We start from the raw sequence: 20776 nt of genomic DNA, 5'->3' as shown, positions 1-20776 counted from the left end.
CATCCCGGTCCTATAGCATCAAGGCTGTTTTGTGATTAATGGTGTGCCAGCCCCTAGGTTTTCCCAATGCAGTCCGGCATTTTCACCAGTATAGTGCCCTAGTTTTTAATCTGCAAACTTACTATGTTATGTGTCTTGGCTGAGATCGTCTTGACACTGTCAGGATCCCAGATCACCAGGTCAGCATCAGATCCCACTGCAATGCGCCCCTTCCGTGGATACAGGTTGAAGATCTTGGCTGCTGTGGTGCTAGTGACAGCAACAAACTGGTTCTCGTCCATTTTGCCAGTAACCTAAATCAAAGAAAAGAACAGTCACAGTGGAAAAACGACAGCAGTAGCAGGGGGGAAAAAACTAATCATCAAAGAAAAAGCTTGCGGTCATCCATGCCCATACCGTTTTGAGAGAGAGAGGGAGGGATTTCAAGTTGCCTGCAAAAGGAATTATTTTGTTGAGCTACGCCTGACTCTTTGGCTCTATTTGCATTTGAACTCTATTGCCCAGCTACAAATTTGTTCTAAGCAAACGAAGTCTACTAAACTGGGAAAGACTGGACTTAATTCTGCTTTTCAGAAAGCTAGGAAGAATCTACGGCTGAAATGCTGTGAAGTCTGCTATTGGTTCACTTCATTACCGGTTTGCTTCACGCATGCATACGGGGTACATGCCAAACATGCGCTTCACGTGCATGTGCACCGCAGGCGCTACCACACAGTGCTGAAAAAGGATTAAGAAGCCTTTTCTGAGTCTTCAAATGTAAGTAGAACAGCGAGGGGGGGGAACAGCTGTGCCGCGCGATTTAAATTTGCTAGAAAGCAGGATTTCCTGCTTTCTAGCAAATATAAATCGCGCGGCACAGCTAATCATTGGAAATACGAGTTCGCCCGAACTGGTAGCATTTTTTTTTTGTACTACCAGTTTTCCTGAACTGGTAGTATTTATTACTACTGGTTCGGGGGAACCGGTCCAAACTGGTAGCATTTCACCCCTGGAAGAATCCCTTCTGAAACGCTTGTCACGCCCCTTTTCTTTCCATGAGCCGAGATCCCTTTTGCATGACGACTGTCTAGGCTGCAGTTCTTCCTCCTGTCTCCCATTCCCACATATCACTACAGCTACAGAGGCAGATGAATGCTAATCACAATGTGATCTCAAATGATAGTCTCCTATCCAAGCTAGAGAGAATCCTTAAAAGTGTTGAGCCTGATCTGGATCTGAATGTCCAAGTTTATTCCCTAGATGCCAATGGATTCATGTCCTCTGTATCAATGTTCAACTAAACTGGCATTGGAAAGCTTCTGCCAATCTGTGACTGCAGGGAACTTGGTTACAGATGGTTGACATCAGGGGTGAAATCTAAATTTTTTCCCTACTGGTTCTGTGGGCGTGGCTTTGTGGGGGGGTGTCCTGTGACTGAGTGGGCGTGGCCAAATCAAAGTCACTCACAGCCACGCCCACTCAGTCACAAGACCCCCCTGCTACCAAGCCACGCCCACAGAACCCGGTAGGAAAACTTCTTAAATTTCTATTCTGCCGGTGTGTCCTTATCTTTCTCCCGCAGCTCTGGTCCACGCGCCAGCTGCGCAAGCGCACACTATTTATTTAATTCAGTGGCAGGTTGGATGTGTGCTTGCGCAACTGGCACATGGACCAGAGCGGCTCATTCAAGAAGGAGAGTGAGCGACTCCGGTACCTTTCGGGCGCTTGCCTTCCCTGACAGCCAGCCGTGGGAGAAAGGTGGGCAGTAGGAGTCGGGGAATGGGGCGGGTGAGCAGAGCCTCCAGCTTCCATTGCTACCGGTTCTCCGAACCACCGGCCATCATCGCTACCTACTCGCCTGAACTGGTCCGAACCGGGAGCATTTCACCCCTGGTTGACATTGTTTAGCACTGGTAGACGTAATCCCAACACAAACCAAAACAACCCTTGAGCCTTGATAGTACAGTGGTCTACGCGAATCTCTCCAAGGCTCAAGGTTGACTCAGCCTTCCATCCTTTCTAAGGTAGGTGAAATGAGGAGCCAGTTTGTGGGGGCAATAAGCTGACTTTGTATAAAATATACAAAAGAATGAAGGCTATTGCTTAACGCATTGTAAGCCGTCCTGAGTCTCCGGAGAAGGGCGGCATATAAATCAAATTAAAAAAAATTAAAAAAAACCCACCACAGCTTTATCCCAGATGATGGACATCCGTTCCTCAGTTCCATTGGTTCCTTGCGGGATCAAAGTGAAATTGTCCTTCCCAACAGCTTTCTGGGCAGTATTGAAAGTACAGTGGCCACTGCCAGTAACCTGGAGATCTCCACTGGAAGCAGAAGACAAGAGTAGCTCTATTCATCAACGACAGAATGACAGAATGAAAGCAAAAGCAAAAAAACCCCTGCACTTAATCAACGCTCACTGCAGGAAACAAAATTTGCAGCAGGACTACAAATTATTCATCTCTATAAATCACGGTGTATAAATCACGGTCTATAAATCATGGGGATGCAGTGGCTCAGTGGCTAAGGCACTGAGCTTGTCGATCGAAAGGTCGGCAGTTCAGCGGTTCAAATCCCTAGTGCCGTGTAACGGGGTGAGCTCCCGTTATTTGTCCCAGCTTCTGCCAACCTAGCAGTTCGAAAGCACGCAAAAAATGCAAGTAGAAAAATAGGGACCACCTTTGGTGGGAAGGTAACAGCGTTCCATGCGCCTTTGGCGTTTAGTCATGCCGGCCACATGACCGTGGAGACGTCTTCGGACAGCACTGGCTCTTCAGCTTTGAAACGGAGATGAGCACTGCCCCCTAGAGTCAGGAACAACTAGCACATATGTGCGAGGGGAACCTTTACCTTATAAATCACCTCTTTATTACCAGCTGTGCTTTTAAATCTTAGCTTGGGAGGAAGGACTGGAATTCTGAGCCATATATTTTGAAAAGCTTCCCAGGTGCCAAGAGGATATGTTAGCATAGTAAGACTTTCCTTGATGGAAAGTGGGGCACATTCTCAGTCTACGTCTCAAATATCCCAAATGAATGCAGGGGAGATGAATAAATCGAAGAGGAAGGCTTGTGAAGACAGCCTTTTAACCCAACAGCCTCAGTCAACTTGGTGCCAAATCCAAGCCGTCTGCATGGAACACAGAATTTCTATCTCCTGCTATGGCACGCATTTTCCGTGTTTTGAGATCAGAGTCAACTCATGTAAGGATCGTCACCACCTCCAATTCAACTCACCAGGACAGCAGAGAATTGAGGAAGTCCGGAGTAGTCGGGTCAGGACTCAGTGGTGGAGCGGTGACAAAAGCAGCTGCTTTGGCCCAGTTTTTACTCCAGTAATGAGATCCGTCGGTACCCAAGCTTGCTGCAATGGGCTCACCATACACCACAGTGCCTGTTAATCAAGACAGGATGAACAGGACAATTATTGCCAGGTCCGTACGCAATCCACCTTCACTCTTGGCTTACTATGAAAAAAGAACTGGAGAGCAAAGCCAGGTTATAGGGTGGGGCAGTGGTGAAATCCCAATTTTTTTACTACTGGTTCGGTGGGCGTGGCTTGGTGGGCGGGGTGTGGCTTGGTGGGCATGGCAGGGGAAGGATACTGCAAAATCTCCATTCCCATCCCACTCTGAGGCCAGCCTCAGAGTATTTGCCAGTTCCCTGAACTACTCAAAATTTCCACTACAGGGTTCTCCAGAACCTGTCAGAACCTGCTGGATTTCACCCCTGGGGTGGGGCCATTATTTAAATGGATGTGAGATTTGCTATCCACCAGGAAGCAATACGATGGAAGCAATGCATAAATAATATTTGGTTAATCAACCTGCAGGCAAACAAATAAGCGTTGGAAGGTGCCTTATTCAACGCAACTATAGATTCAAGAATTCAAGTGGGACTGGTGGCTCAGCAGACTGATAGCATTGTGATTAACACCAGCTGTCTGCAATTACTGTAGGTTCGAATCTCTCCAAGGCTCAAGGTTGACTCAGCCTTCCATCCTTTCTAAGGTAGGTAAATTGAGGACCCAGTTTGTGGGGGCAATAAGCTGACTTTGTATAAAATATACAAAAGGATGAAGGCTATTGCTTAACGCATTATAAGCCGCCCTGAGTCTCCGGAGAAGGGCGGCATATAAATCAAATTAAAAAAAAAAAAGAAAAAAGAACGGTATTGTCTCATGCAGCCCTTGGTGGGACTCTGGCCAAGGCACTGCTAGTTAAGAACACTGAAAGAAAGAAAAAAAGAAAGGGAAAAAATAGGAACTTTGGGGCATTGTTCTAATGTCAATGAAGACACGAACAAAAGATCCGTGGGAAAATGCGTAATTCATTCTCAGTCGGAAGGCTGACGGACACCTATTGGAAAAAAAGAGGCAGTGAAGCCACTATGTGAGGGGTATCAAACTCAAGGCCCGTGGGGTACTTAAGATCTGGTCCATGAGGCCGCCCAGGAAGCAGTGAGGAACCGGCCTGCGGTGCTTCTGTTACCGAAAACGGAGCTCAGGAGCCTGTTTTCGCTGGCAGAGTGTTCAGGCCACCACAGGTGTCCCTGACAGGAGTGACGTCAAGCTGGCCACGCCCACCCTAGCCACGCCCACCCCGGCCCCCTGAGGTCAGACACAACCCTGATGTGGTCCTCAATGAAATCGAGTTTGGCACCCTCTGCACTACGTGTTCTGCAATAGTATAGAAACTGGAAATAAATGATTGACTGGTTAGGAAAATTGGATGGCTGAACCTCGTGAGATGTTGGCGATCTGGTTGCTTTTTTTAAAAAAATTCCAGTCTTTAAAAAAAAAAAAAAAGTTCTGTGGGAGGCACTGAGGAGTGATATAGTCTGTCCTTCTAATGCACCTGAACGTCTGTTGTACTTTATGAAAAATAAGAAAGACAGGTTTTGAACACTTCACCACTCTCCTTCTTGATTTTCTTTTCCATTTTCTTTGAACGAGATTTGAAAGAAACAAAATCTGAAGGCTCAACCAAACATTCCCTAACAGGAATCATAGTAAGCAATTTCCATCCATTCAAGAAAAGAGTTTCAAAAAGATTGGAGCTCAAATGACCATTTAGCCAAAAAGCCAACTAAATGGTCTTGAAAAAGTTATCATTTCCAGCTCAATCCACTTCACAGTTTGTGAGAATCCAACATACCCTGGGACTAGGTACTAACAGGAAGAGTAAATGAAATTATAATTGCATTTCTGCAGCACCATAAGAATGGCTTCATGGAGCAGAATCTCCAAATCCCTTAACCCAGCATACAATATTCAGGACTAACCAGTTATCATTAGGCAAGATAAATGAATGTTATCACTATGGAAGAACGCACAGAGAAGACACCATCCCAAAAATTCACCATGCAGAGCTAGAGTACATGCAGGAAAATCTGCAGAATTTAGTATCATGAAACTCCCGATTTATCAGACACTGGCAAAGCAATCTAGGCTGCAAAGCTCCATGAAAATAAATGGCAGATGCTTTTGATGACAAAAGTCATTGAAAGCTAGTTTTCCCAAAGGTAAATATTATTATGGTTGGTCACAAAAGTCAGCCAGGTGTTTAGATTGGATTTGGAATTTTTATCTACCTAGTGAGTGCTTCTCAAGGACCTGGGATAGGCAGATGTGGATGTCTGAAGGTGTTAAGAGGCATCGTCGCAGGATGTAAGCTGTTCTGAGTAAAGCTGCCTTTTGCAATTGACCGACGATGAATTTGTCAATGCCGATAGTGTTCAAGCGATGCTCCAGTTGTTTTGGGGATGGCACCCAAGGCGCCTGTTAATATTGATATTGTTATTTAATCTTGTATGCCGACCAATTCTGAACCATTCCAGGCAGGTATTCCCAACACAGTTTGAGTATCAACTGTGGCCCAGTTTGGATTCAATGTGAAATCTGTTTTGCAAGGCATCATACGTGTAACTCTATTTATCGTTTGATTCTTAACCCTCTTCCCTTCATTTAACTTAACCCGCTTGCCAGCTTCTTTTTAAATTCATGCAACAGAGCAGCTGATGATAAATAAAAGGAAGGAAGGCTTCAGCATGCCGTAATTCAGTGACCGCCCTCTGCAGAAACACACATTAAGCTGAGGAGCACAGATAAGTGTTTACAAGCGCTGTAAAACCTCCCGAGACAAAAACGCTTATCTGATTAATCTGGGTTTATTTAGACAGCATCATGTCGTCTTCAAATACTTTCTTGCATAAAGGGAGGGAAAGGGGGGGGGGAAACCCGTCATCTTAAGACAACTACATCTAACAAAGCTTTATTATTTTTATAATAAATTATTTTTATAATAAAGCTTAAACGAGAGAGGACAAAGAGAGCACAAGTGTTCTCGATGCTGTTTAGCTGGCAATTCCAAGAACGGTGGAATTGTGGGGAAATATTTTTGCCTGGGACTAATAAAAGAACCTGGTGATGAGCATCAGAAGTAAATATATGTTCTGAGACTGTTTCACACCTTAGGCTTATTTTTAAACATTTATTTTCAAAGCGTAAAGCATGAACATGATAAAGACTGCATTACCAATAGGTTTCCAGGGATGAGGCTGTTCAGAAAAGCCAACTCCTAATCCACCAAACGTTGAGGACAAACGTTTGTTTGCCACCATATCAAGGCACAATTTCAGTACTGTAGCACTATAAAATGTTGCTATATTGTTGTTGTTTTGGGGGCGGGGAGTGTAGGTTAAGGACGGTAATGGGACCCATCCCAGGGCACTCCTGCTCTGTTTCACGCTTGTATTAGGAGCAACAAACAGGCAACAATCAAACTGCGGTACTAAGAGAGGGTACTTGATTGTCCTGTTTCAGAAGCTCCATCTCAAAGTGCTGAAGACCATCTTCAGAAGGAAGATGGGGTTGCCTGTATCAGAATGAAGAATGCCGCAGGAGTTATGACACCTTACAGTTATGACAAGTCAGGAATACGGGTAATTTTTCAGCATTCCAAAAGCAGATTTGTGAAGAACAAAGAACAACCATGAGAACTTAACCTTCTGCAGGACTCTCCAAAGTTGGAAACTTTAAGACTGGTGGACTTCAACACCCAGAATTTCCCAGCGAGTTGAAGGCCACGAGTTTTAAGAAGTTCTCAAATTTAGCAATCCCTGATCTAGTGCTTTTGCTCGGATTATGGAGCTCTGTCCAATTCAGTTGGACAAAGAGCCTGTAGTACAGTGGACTAAAGCACTGTTATTAACATCCGCTGCTTGCAATTAAAGTAAGATCGAATCTCACCAGGCTCAAGGTTGACTCAGCCTTCCATCCTTTCAAATGTAGGTAAAATGAGGACCCAGATTGTGGGGGCAATAAACTGACTTTGTATAAAATATACAAAAGTATGAAGGCTATTGCTTAACGCATTGTAAGCCGCCCTGAGTCTCCGGAGAAGAGCGGCATATAAATTAAAGCAAAAAAAAAAAAAAAAAGTTGTCCAGTTGTCCAGCTGATAGAGAGCACCTACTAACCACTCAATGTTTGGGACATCTCAAATAGCCTCTATATCTTTGGGTTTCAACCTGGAAGCACTCTCTTTAATCCAGTTCCGGATTTGCAGGGAGGAATCAGTACACAGAACTCGAAATCCTGTTTGTCTGGCTTGCTGCACTGACATATGGAAAAGCAGGTTTATGCTTTGTGTAAATAAAAGACGGAAGAAGCTGTTGGAGGGAATCCTGCTTAGCAGGGCGGGGTGGAGACCATGAAGGGAATATAAAAGAATGGTAGTGTTAGCAAGCAGGGACTAAAAAGATGAGGTCACTTTCCTATTTGCAAACTACCATTAGCAAAGCTACTGAGCCAGCTGGTGGAGTTACAGAGAGGAAATGGATTTTAAACAGCCAGCAGCCTAACAAGCTACTTGGAATGTGCAACTAGTTCCCTGCGAAAAATTCAACTGCTCTGGAAGTTTAAAAAATTCAGCTAGGTATCCCATCATCTGGGAGATTTATGACGCTTGCAATAAAACAAGAGTGGAAAAATTAGTCGGGTTTTTTTTTTCCTCATCAGGCTTAACAGAATAACAGAACAGAATAACAGAGTTGGAGGGGACCTTGGAGGTCTTGTAGTCCAACCCCCTGCATCATTCCAGGCAGGTGACTGTCCAGTCTCTTCTTCCAGTGAGAAGAAGCCCACAACTTCCAGTGTTGGAGCATTCACAGTTTCTGAAGGCAAATTGTTCCACTGCTTTATTGTTCTCCCTGTCAGGAAATTTCTCCTTAGTTTCTAGGTTGCTTCTCTCCGATATTAGTTTCCATCCATTGCTTCCTGTCCTGCCCTCAGGTGCTTTGGAGAAGAGCTTGACTCCCTCTTCTTTATGGCAGCCCCTTAAATATCAGAATACTGCTATCATATTTCACTCCCAGTCTGTCTTTGCATCAAACTAGACATGCCCAGTTCCTGCAACTGTTCTTCCTATGTTTTAGCTTCCAGTCCCCTCATCCTCTTTGTTGCTCTTCTCTGTACTCTTTCTAGAGTCTCCACATCTTTTTTACATCGTGGTAACCAAAACTGGATGCGGTATTTCAAGTGCGGCCTTGGCAAGGCATTATAAAGTGGCATAGGTAGTCCTCGACTTACAACAGTTCATTTAGTGACCATTCAGTTACAACAGCACTGAAGAAAGTGACTTATGACCAGTTTTCACACTTACAACTGTTGTAGCATCCTTATAGTCATGTGATCAAAATTCAGATGCTTGGCAGTTTGCAACCTTCTGATAAACAAAAAGTCGATGGGGAAGCCAAATTCACTTAACTAATTAAAAGAACTACAGTGATTCACTTAACCTCTGTGGCAAGAAAAGTGGTAAACTCACCTAACTTAGCAAATGTTAAGCTTGTTCCTTAACATTTAACAAATGTTTAACATTTCACTTAACGAATGTTTCGCTTAGCAACAGAAATTTTGGGCTCAATTGCGGTCGTAAGTCGGGGACTACCTGTACTGACACTTCACATGATCTGGATTCTATATCCTATTAATAGAGCTCACCCTTCTTCCTGGCCAAGGCGATCACTTCTGCGGCACTTTTGCTCATCACTTTGGTGATGTATAAGGGGCAATTGGTTTGGTTGGCAATGGTTATAGCCCGGTTCACAGCTTCCGCCTCCACCTATTAGGCAGGAATAGAGAAGGACAAAGAAGCAGAGATCCATCAATCATTATTACGGTCACAGACCTGCAAATAAAAGCATTAAAATAATAATAGTTTTTTAAAAAGAGTCTGTCAAGGACCTTGGAGTACTCATTTCTAATGATCTAAGTGCCTGAGTCCACTGTAACAACATTGCCAAAAAGACATTAAGAGTTATTAACCTAACCTTGCGTAGCTTCTTCTCTGGTAATAATGTACTATTAACTAGAGCATATAAAACATTTGCTAGACCGATTCTTGAATACAGCTCATCTGTCTGGAACCCGCACTGAATATCGGACATAAATTCAATCGAGAGAGTCCAGAGATATTTTAGAAGACGAGTCCTCCATTCCTCTAACCGCAATAAAAGCCTTGGTAGTACAGTGGTTTAATGCACCCTGTTATTAACACAGCTGCCTGCAATTTCTGCAGGTTTGAATCTTACCAGGCTCAAGGTTGACTCAGCCTTCCATCCTTTCTAAGGTAGGTTAAATGAGGACCCAGTTTGTGGGGGCAATAAGCTGACTTTGTATAAATATACAAAAGTATGAAGGCTATTGCCTGCATTGTAAGCCGCCCTGAGTCTCCAGAGAAGGGCGGCATATAAATCAAATTTAAAATAAAATAAAATAAAATAAAATAAAATAAAATAAAATAAAATAAAATAAAATAAAATAAAATAAAATAAAATAAAATACCTTATGCCACCAGACTTCAAATTTTGGGCTTAGACAATTTAGAACTACGCCGACTTCAGTCTGACCTAAGCATAGTACATAAAATTGTCTGCCACAACGTACTTCCTGTCAATGACTACTTCAACTTCAACCACAACAATACACGAGCAAATAATAGATACAAACTCAAGGTAAACCGTTCCAAATTGCAGAAAATATGACTTTAGCAACAGAGTGGTCAATGCCTGGAATGCACTACCTGACTCTGTAGTTTCTTCCCCAAACCCCCAAAACTTTAACCTTAAACTGTCTACTGTTGACCTCACCCCATTCCTCAGAGGTCTGTAAGGGGCGCGCATAAGTGCACCAGCGTGCCTACCGTCCCTGTCCTAATATTCCTTTTTACTTACTCTTTTCATGTATTCAAATTATGTTTATACTTTTACCTGTTATCTTATATATGCTTGACAAAATAAATTTATGACTTATGACTTATAATTTAAAAAAAATAAAGAATTGCGATTGGCAGTGGGTTAACAATGGGCAGTTAAAGCAGAGATTCCCTCTCCGTAACATCTCTGAATGTTCTCCAATTTTCACAGGCTTTGTTTGCAAAATTGGAATCCAATGAATAGACAGAGAGAGCAGTTATACCGCTTCTCAGTCACTGGCGGGATTGAACAAGATATTGCATATTGAACTGGTAAGAACGGATGCTATATTTGATCGCGGCCAAAAGGCCGAGGCCATGGTGGAATGAATCTGTCTCTGTGCTGCAACTGCATACAAATTCTACATTGTAGAACCGAGCAGCCTTCTGCGTTTCTAAAATAAATGCAGTACAATTGGGCCATTCTTTTTAAGCCAGCCAAACTTCCACAAAAGGTTCCAGGTCACCAGCCTAATTTTTGCTGCTAAGCAAAGTAGGATGGGATTTAGCCCTTGGATGAGAGGCTACCAGAAAATCACAAAGCTAGAGTCAGAGCTGAAGAAGCTTCTTGGGTGAGAAGCGAAACGACTTCAAAGAAAAAAAAACGACCGGAAGTCCAGTCGCCTCTTGAAAAAAGCACAACCATGACCTCGATGACTGAGAAGCTCCGTAGACCAACTGGAAACCCGATTTCATTGAGGGCTGCATCAGGTTTTTGTTTGACCTCAGGGGGCTGGATGAGCTTTGGCATGGCCAAGGTGGGCATGGCCAACTCAACATCACTCGTGTTGGGGGCACCTGTGGCGGCCTGAGCGCTCTGCCAGTGAAAATGGGCTCCCGAGCTCCATTTTCACCTGCGACTGGCTCCTGAAACCCTCTGCCGGCGAAAACGGCACTTGGGAGCTCCATTTTCACCAGCAGAGGTGCCACGGGCCAGTCCTTCGCTGTTTCCAGGGCAGCCCCACGGGCCAGATCTAAGCGCCCCGCATGCCGGATCTGGCCCCCGGATCTTGAGTTTGACACCCCTGCCACAGACGTACATGGGTGTGGTCGCCATGACAAGCATCCCATATTTTATAAGAACCAAGAGCATTTAGCACTAAGCCAGTATTAAATAGGAGCAAGACCTTCTATTCCAGATATGAAATGTTCTGGAGCTGATTATGTCTAGCCCACACAGAGCAGGGGTGAAATGCTCCCCGTTCAGACCGGATCGCTTGATCCGGTAGCGATGGAAGTGGGTGGTTCGGAGAACCGGTAGCAAAAATCCCTGCCTCCCCCCACCCCCAGCTGAGCCGCACGATCATCAGAGGCTTTTTTTTATTACTTTTAAAAGCATTTTTTCTACAACTTCTTCAGCAGAAAAAATGCTTTTAAAAGTAAAAAAAAAAAAAAAAGCCTCTGATGATCGCACGGCTCAGCTGGATCGTCAAATGCTTTTAAAAGCCTCTGATGATCCAAGTTGAGTTGCCTAATAGGCAGAGACTTTTATTCTTTTAAATGCTTCTGATGAGCCATTACCCCACCACCACCCACAGAACCAGTAGTAAAATATTTTAGATTTCACCACTGACACAGAGCACTTTGATTCAGGAAGATTGAGTTCCAGTAAACAGCTGGATCATTGCCTAAACAGCTGGATCAATGTGATCCAGAAGAAGAGTAGAATTTGTTGGAAAGGTCTGCCTCTGGGAGCACAATGCTTTACGCATCCTTAGTCAGTACTGCAGATAGTCCTCAATTTATGACTACAATTGAGCCTATAATTTCCGTTGCTAAGCAAGGCAGTTAGGTGGATTTTGCTCCATTTTAAAATCTTCCTTGCCACAGTTGTTAAGTGAATCACTATAGTGTTGAGTTTGTAACACCGTTGTTAAGTGAATCTGGCTTCCCCACTGTCTTTGCTTTCCAGAAGGTCGCAAAAGGGGGTCACATGACCCCGGGACACTGCAACCGTCATAAATACATGTCAGTTGCCAAGTGTCCTAATTTTGATCACATGACCACAGGAGATGCTGCAAGGATCGTAAGTGTGGAACATGGTTGTAAGTCATTTTTTTCAGAGCCATTGTAACAGTCACTAAACAAATGGTCACAAGTCAAGGACTACCTGTATTCTGTTCTCTCATTCTTCACCAGAGATTGGCATTCAAAAACTATGAGGTCTGGCAACCTCATGCACGTGGCTACTAATTTGGACCTTCTTCTTCTTCTTGTGCCGTATCCGTCATCGGAAGTTGGCGATCATGTTGGCGATCCTATTTTTATCAACAGCCGCACGAAAAAGTCCTGCTGAGTTTTGTCTAAACTCGCTTAACAAATGTCTCGCTTAGCAACAGAAATTTATTTATTCATTTATTTTATTTTTCTTATACTTATATGCCGCCCTTTTCCCAAAGGACTCGGGGCGGTTCACAGGAATTAAAACGATGAAAACAATACAAATAGCTACTAAAATAATCAATTAAAATCTCCCAATTAAAAATTTTGGGCTCAATTGTGGTCGTAAGCTGGGGACTACCTATATTTCTGCATTTCTCTAAAATCCTTTTCCAAACCAATTTACTGGCCCATCCTTTGGTAGGACATTCCATAGCCAGCTGCTTTATTATTATTATTATTATTATTATTATTATTATTATTATTATTATTATTATTATTATTATTATTATTATAGCTCATCTGTTCTGAATTTTCCACTCTTAAATTTTTCTTCTGCTCTGCTTGTCCACCTCACTCGGGCATAACTTTGGGAACTTCTTCTTTACTTGCGCTTCATTATTTTTAAATCACAAACCTTCTGCGGCCTGACGCTAATTACCACTTGCGGAAAGAACCCAAGTCCCACGGGAAAAGGGCACATTAAATACTGCTGCTGTCTTTTCCATGGGAGTGGGAAAACACGGCTATAAAATGTCACCTTTCAAGTTTTTGTGGCAGTCCCAACCCGGGTGAACTTAATCACAATTCTAGTATTGCCAAAAAGAAAAAGAAAAGAATTTAATCCCCTGGTACCAAGACATTTGTTTTCCCCAAAAAATGATTTCTTAGAATTTAAAGAGGCTGCTGCAAAATTCCCTCTTCCAATTTTATCCCCCAAACAAAGCGATGACATTGCTTGGAATGCAGAGATGTATTGGGCCCAAAATCATCTAGTGAGTCCTAATCCACTGGTTAATTGTTGTCACTGTTAGGAACTTTCTCCTTCATTCCAGGAGCAGGGAATGGATTAGATGATCTCCAAGGTCCCTTCCAGCTCTAATTTAAATTGAATTGAATTCATCTGAGAACCTGTTCACCACAGCCTTAATTTCAGTGATGCATAGTTAAGAGCAGGGTGGATAAAAATCAATGATTTTTTTTAAAAAAAATAAAAAAAACAGATTTTTTTGATTTAAATCGGATTTTTTTTATTTTTATCGAATTTATTTTAATAAAAACTTTTGGGGTAAAAATCTATCGTAAGATAGTTTTCTATTTAAGATACATAAATAATTTAGTTTATTCAGCATGAAATGGAGCTTAGTTATGTAGCATAAGGCTGTATATTCTGCAACACTGGGACTATCGGTGAGTCAACAGTGGGTCAAAGGAGTAGCAGAGATGACAGTGGCTCTTTAAAAATTATGATTTAAATCGAGTTGATTTAAATCAAGCCTTTTTACTAGTGATTTAAATCATGATTTAAATTGTGATTAAAATCAACTCAATTTAAATCAAATCCACCCTGGTTAAGAGTGCCCATTTAAGAGCAATGCAAAACGAAATGCGTATGAACTCAGCAACAATTATTTTTTTAAAAAATTCATCCCTTCCCAACTCACACCCCAAAAACTGTCCAGGCAAATAGGAAGCTTGTTAAAAGGATATTCAACCTAGAACTAAGGAGATAGTGAGAACAATTAACCAATGGAATAGAAGTTGCCTTCAGAAGTTGGTGGGTGCTCCTTCACTGAAGGTTTTTAAGAAGAGACTGGACTGCCATCTGTCAGAAATGGTGTAGGGTCTCCTGCTTATTTTTATTAATTTTTATTAGTCATATTTCTATGCCGCCCACTCTCCGAGGACTCTGGGCGGCTTACACCAAAGACAGTATACTAAATAGCATATTGCCGCCTAACAATCTGGGTCCTCATTTTACCCACCTCGGAAGGATGAAAGGCTGAGTCAACCTTGAGCCGGTGAGATTTGATCCGCTGATCTGCTGAACTAGCAGTCAGCTGAAGTAGCTGCAGTACTGCACCTTAACCACTGCGCCACCTCGGCTCTTAAGTGGGGGGGTTGGACTAGAAGACCTCCAAGGTCCCTTCCAACTCTATTATTCTGTAATTCTAAATTTCTTGGGGAAATAAAGAAGATGAGGAGTCCTATTTTCCTCCATCTCAGCGGGGCTCTCTGCTTTCCATCTCCTTCCTCTCCCCTAGCCTCCAACTCACATTTCTGACCTGATTTTTCAGTACAGATAGTCCTCGACTTTGGACAATTGTGCCCTAGATTTGCGTTGCTAAGCAAGACAGTTGTTCAGGGAGTTTTGCCCCGTTCTATGACCTTTCTTGCCACAGTTGTTAAGTGACTCGCTGTAGCTGTTAAGTTAGTAACGTGTTTGTTAATCTGGCTCCCCCACTGTTTTTGTTCTTCAGAAGGTCGCAAAAGGGGGGATCACATGACCCCGGCATGCTGCAACCGTCATAAATATGAGTCGGTTGCCAAGCATCTGAATTTTGATCACGTGCACCATGGGGATGCTGCAACAGTCATGTGAAAAATGGCCACAAATTACTTTTTCCAGTGCTGTTGTAACTTTCAATGGTCACTAAACAAAAAAAAAAGACTACCTTCTGGGTACCTCCCATTCAAATCCAACCTTCTGGGATGCTTCCTTCCTCCATCTCCTGGCAGAAGAATCTGGGTTTGTCAATCTGGGTTTGTCACTGGACACTGCCGCAGGGCTGCATCCTTTAGAAGCTCTTTCAAAACAACACCCACATGGAATTTACCAGTTCAACGGCTTCTTAACCCTATCTAGGTCAGTACTAAATAGGAACAAGACATTCTGTCCCAGATATGGAACCTTCTTCCTCTGGAACACATGGAATTTGCTACTATTTACAAGTTCCAGCAACAGCAACATTTCCAGATTTCACATTAATGTTGTGGCCCGGCGGCGGACAGCAGAGCCGGACAGTGAGGAGGTTGGGGAGCAACCTGGGACAGTCCTGGGGGCTGGGGAAAGCTCGGACGAGGGCTTTGCATCAGAGGCAGAGGGGGAGCTAGACAGCAGTGAGGCAGAGGAACAGCTGGAGCCCGTTCCCAGTGTGTGCATGCGCAGAGCTGCCAGAAGACAAGAATAACTCAGAAAGCAGGGTCGACTTGGGAGTAAAGCCACACCTTGGAGGTAATTGGCCCCTCCCATAGGAAATAAAAGAGGACCGAACAGGGAGTGGGCTTTTGCAGGAAACAATTCGATCGGTCGGTCGTTCCGTGACTTTGAAAGACTCTGTGCCAAGTTTTGCCTTGTACTGCGTTTGGAAACAAGTTACATGGCAGCTTGCCAAGCGAGATAAGGTCTGTGTTTATAAATATTCCTTTGAAGAACTGTTTGGACAGGCCTTGCTGACTGTGAATGAAAGTAATTCACAGTCGTGTAAATAAAAGAGGTTTTGCCGGGGCCAAGACTCTGCTTCCTGCTTTTTAAGGGAGCCTAGATCAAAACAATTAAAATTCTTTTCCAACCTTTTTTGAGAGATATAGAGAACCAAAACTAGAAACATCTACACTCAGAAGGAGGTATTCAACAATCTTTCAGAGCGTTCTTCTCCTCCTCCTTCTTGGACATAAAACGACTTTGTGAAATTCTCCATCTGTCACCAAAGAAACTGGTGTGGATTACGTTTCTGCATTTTTCCAAGGGAAGGGAAGCCATCCAAGGACTTTTTGAGGGCCAGAAGAACCAAGTTTCCTTGGGATTTAATAAGAAAATATGGATGGTGGAAGTGGTTGGAGGGAAGGCTTATATCGTGAAAATATGTATCTAGTACTAAATATGACTTCAGCAACAGAGTGGTCAACGCATGGAATGCTCTACCCGACTTCATTGTTACAGCCTCAAACTGTCACAACTTCAACCTCAAACTGTCTATCGTGGACCTCACCCCATTCTTAAGAGGTCCATAAAGGGGGCATACATAAGCGCACCAGCGTGCCACCATCCCTGTCTTACTGTCCCCATTTATCTGTATTTACTTCCTTTGTTCATGTTTATGTTCATAGCTATACTTGTTATCTTGTACATGTTTGACAAACAAATGAAATAAATAAAATAAAATAAATAAGTCAGGGATTCCCAACCTTTTCTATATCCCACATCCCTAGAACGCTTCTGATATATCCTCGCACTCCTTACAAAAATAAATAATTATATGCATATAATTATGCATATACACTATAATTTTGAAACTTCTAACACACACCTCCAGAGGGTGTGAGCACCCCAGTTGGGAACCCCTGAAATAAGTGAAAAAATACTTCACTCATTTATTTTTGAAAGAGTTCTATTGTGAAAGAGATTCTAAAGTTAATTTTCTTTTTAAAATGTTCAGTGATACCTTGTAGGAAAAAAAATTACTTGTTCAGCGCTAAGATGCAAAGAGTTTTACCCACAAACCTTGTGCGTATAAAATACATGTGACTTTTCTATCCAGAGACCACTAAATACAGAATACAAACACTTGAATTTAGGATGCAGTGCTTCATCATTGTTGCTGGCTCTCTGAAATCAAAACCAAAGAACAAGCTAAACATTTTAATGCACTCACTTCTTCAGGCCTGCTCAGAACGTGCCCTTCAGGGCCAGTGATCCCCAGTTCCAAGATCCTTTGCTGCTCCTAAGGAATAGGAAAAAGGGCACAGATCAAATTTATTTTACTAGCGGAAGTCAGATTTCCCAAGAATTCTGAATTAGGTCCTCTAGCTCCGCTCTAGCAGAAGGTCTTCTATCAACCTGGCCAACTTCTAGGCAGGATTCATATAACGTGCTAAACCCTAGATGACAGACTACAATTGCTGTACTTTCCACCCCAAACGAGGAAACCATAAACATGGTTTAATGGGATTTAATTTAATTTAATTAATCATATTTCTATGCCACCCAACTCCTAAGGGATGATCTCAGGGGTGAAATGCTACCAGTTTGCTCCGTGTGCCGTGTGATCGTCGGAAATTTTTTAAAAACTTTTTTAAAGCATGTTTTTACTACCTATTCACCGGAACCGGTAGTAAGAAAATGCTTTAAAAAAGTTTTTTTTAAAAAAAGTTCTCACAATCGCACAGCACAGCTGTGATCATCAGATCCTTTTTTTTTTTTTTTTTACTTTTTTAAAGCATTTTTTAACTACCTATTCACCCGAACCGGTAGTAAAAAAAAATGCTTTTAAAAAGTTTTTTTTAAAAAAAGTTGACCATGCCCACCCAAGTCACATGACCCAAACCCACCAAGCCACGCCCACCGAATCGGTAGCAACAAATTTTACATTTCACCACTGGATGGTCTTGCTTACACAACATGCTAAGATGATGGGGGCTCTTAACAATATTCTGAATCACAAACCCTCTTTTTAACCTATACAAGATGTTCTCCAGTTGGGACTTTCTTACTGGGATTAAAAAGTGTAAGCATTTCATGTTTGCATTCTTGCACTAGCCCTGTGTGCTCTCTCATGTTTGATATCATTTATTTCTCGCTAGTCCAGCTGTGTTCTCTGCCATTTCTCACTAAGTTTACAATGTATTGTAATATTCGTTTAAAGTCAGTTTACACGAGACAACTGGCAACCGTTGGCTCATTCTCTCAGAGATATTTCCTTACCTAAAGACCGAACCAGAATGACCACAGGCAGGCAAAAAAGCAGCAGGAGGGGAGTGGCTTTTGGCTTTCTGTCGGCTTCCCCACTGACTTTCCTTGTAGGAAGCTGGCAGGGAGCTCTGGAAATGACAGCCACGTGACTGCAGCTGACCACGGCAACGTGGCAGTGTGGCAGCCCTGAAGCAGCTATGGCTTTACCAAATTTCAATCGCACGTGTGAGTCATAGATCCTGGATTTCAGAGGCATTTTGTAACTTAGCTCATGTGAGGCATGTTGATTCAAAAAAATGTTGCTCTGCAATGCACTGTTTTGCATTGCAAACAATCAAGCAGGCACGAAGAGTATTAATAGCATATACATTTCTCCTGCTATTTGGACTGTTTTAATGTAATTCTCACAATAGATCCATTTCTGCAAGCAAGTTTCTCTGATGAAGTACATTCTGGGCAATTTTCTCTTTCTAATGCACTAATTTTTTTAAACATCTTTTGCAAACTGTATGGCCAAATTCTGAATCCCATGTGTAGCAAGTCCCTTTGGAAACGCTACTAACAGCAATTGCAAACAGGAGTTACCTCTGCTATGATGTCTCCGTTCTCAGCATGGACTTGAGCTATCGCACCAATGTCTCGGATTACGCTCAGGACCTCATAAATCTGTTGAAAAAAAGAGAAAACATGCATTTTCCTGAACTACTTCCCTATCTATTCCATGTTACTTTAAGAGCTCAGATTCCTACTCTCAAAGTTCAAAGTCTTTTAAAAGTCAATGAACTCAATTCTATGTTTATTTGGACAATGTCCAGGGATTTTCAGACTTAGGGCAAAAATTCCTTATGACTAAAATAAATGAGATGCTGTCTAGCTCTACATGATTTTTTTCCCCAATTGTTATCAGCCATAAAAATGCTACTTAAATTTGTTGTTGTCTGTATAAATCATTTTTCCCATGATTTACATTCTGACAATCTTCTTCAACACCAACATCAAAGACTTTTTGCAAACTCATTCAACAATCTTATCCTGGACAAATCAGTTTTGAGCAATATCAAAACTCTAAAAAGGCAATGCCCCGTGTGGATATTTTCAATTATACTACAGTTCTTCCACAGACTGGCAAGATATTATTCCAATATTATGTAAAACATTGTTAGATAAGAATGTAGTAGGTTAAGCTGGAAAGAAAATGTTCTCCCAAGGTTGGACATCAAGTACCAAAGGCAAGGGAGGATTTGAAACTATAGTCTTGATACAATCAGGTCAGCAGTAAAGGCTCTAGGCTAATAGCTAATTAAATTAAAAGCATAACTCAACCTTGCTAAAATGGCTCAAAGGTCATCTTGTTTCATACACATGCCTACAAGCAAAAGAATCTGGAAAACTCTGGTTAATGATGAGTCAAAAATTTAATACATAAGCAATGTTGTTCTCCTGCTGCCCTCGAGCAGTTCAAGCCCATTTGCATGGAAATTTAGATCCACTCAAACCATTGACCGCAATTCCTACAATTCCAACACAACTTTGGGAGATACACTTCCATCCATAAGTGAAAGAGGCTGGGTTGAGAAGGCTGATCTAGAATAAAAGAGCGGTCCAGTGAGCCGAAAGAGAAAGTATTTATTTATTATAAAATTTCCGCCTGATTCCCAATGACTCTAGGAGGAGGGGGAAAGAGAAAAAAGAGAAATTGAAGTAGTCTTCATAAGGAGACATAACCTTTAAAGCGCTCCATGGCTTAGGGCCCGGGTACTTACGGGACCATCTTCTGCCACCAATTGCCTCCCACCGGCCAGTTCGCTCCCACAGAGAGGGCCTCCTCAGGGTGCCGTCGGCCAATGTCGGCTGGCGACCCCCAGGGGGAGAGCCTTCTCTGTGGTGGCACCTACCCTCTGGAACAATCTACCCCCAGAGATATGAGTGATCCCAGACCTCCGGACTTTTCGTCGGGCCCTTAAAACGTACTTCTTTCAGTTAGCCGGGCTGTCCTGATTTTATGGTGGGTTTTTAAAATTTGAAATTGGTTTTAAATTGAAATGTTTTAAATTATGGGCCAAACTTATTTAATTATTTTAAATCTATTTTAACTTTTGTGTACAAATGTTTTACTTTGGCTGTTCACCGCCCTGAGTCCGAAAGGAGAAGGGCGGTATAGAAATCTGATATAAAATAAAATAAAATAAAATAAAATAAAATAAAATAAAATAAAATAAAATAAATAAAATAAAATAAAATAAAATAAAATAAAATAAAATAAAATAAAATAAAATAAAATAAAATAAAATAATAAAATAAAATAAAATAAAATAAAATAAAATAAAATAAAATAATAAAATAAAATAAAATAAAATAAAATAAAATAAAATAAAATAAAAAAATAAAATAAAATAAAATAAAATAAAAAATAAAATAAAATAAAATAAAATAATAAAATAAAATAAAATAATAAAATAAAATAAAATAAAATAATAAAATAAAATAATAAAATAAAATAAATAAGGAGAGAAACAGAAAAAAAAAAGAAGAAAAAAGAAAGAAATTCGGTCATTTTTGTACGTTAATGGAGAAATCACTTCCACAACTTTGTCCAAATGTGTTTGCATGCATTAAATTCTAACTGATAGGAACAAGGACAGGTGTGTTTTGATTTCATCCCATTGAAAACACTGGAGAAAAAGAAAAG

The 20776-nt window shown here is 41.7% G+C and overlaps 1 protein-coding gene across 3 annotated transcripts in view; it reads right to left on the bottom strand.

The window, feature by feature from the left end:
• DPYSL2 (dihydropyrimidinase like 2) overlaps positions 1-20776 on the bottom strand; it is a 92091-nt gene that overhangs the window by 12595 nt on the left and 58720 nt on the right. For all 3 annotated transcript variants that reach the window (XM_034436850.3, XM_034436851.3, XM_034436852.3), the window contains exons 6-11: positions 18673-18753; positions 17051-17119; positions 8984-9104; positions 3217-3373; positions 2163-2304; positions 123-293 (exon numbers count right to left, since the gene is read on the bottom strand). In XM_034436850.3, coding sequence (XP_034292741.1) covers positions 123-293; positions 2163-2304; positions 3217-3373; positions 8984-9104; positions 17051-17119; positions 18673-18753 — 741 coding nt within the window. The remainder of the gene's footprint in view (positions 1-122; positions 294-2162; positions 2305-3216; positions 3374-8983; positions 9105-17050; positions 17120-18672; positions 18754-20776) is intronic.

The sequence above is a fragment of the Pantherophis guttatus genome, chromosome 9 (assembly GCF_059756535.1).
Source record: "Pantherophis guttatus breed Tessera chromosome 9, ASM5975653v1, whole genome shotgun sequence".
NCBI classification, from domain to species: domain Eukaryota; kingdom Metazoa; phylum Chordata; class Lepidosauria; order Squamata; family Colubridae; genus Pantherophis; species Pantherophis guttatus.
This window is presented reverse-complemented; position numbering and strand designations above follow the sequence as displayed.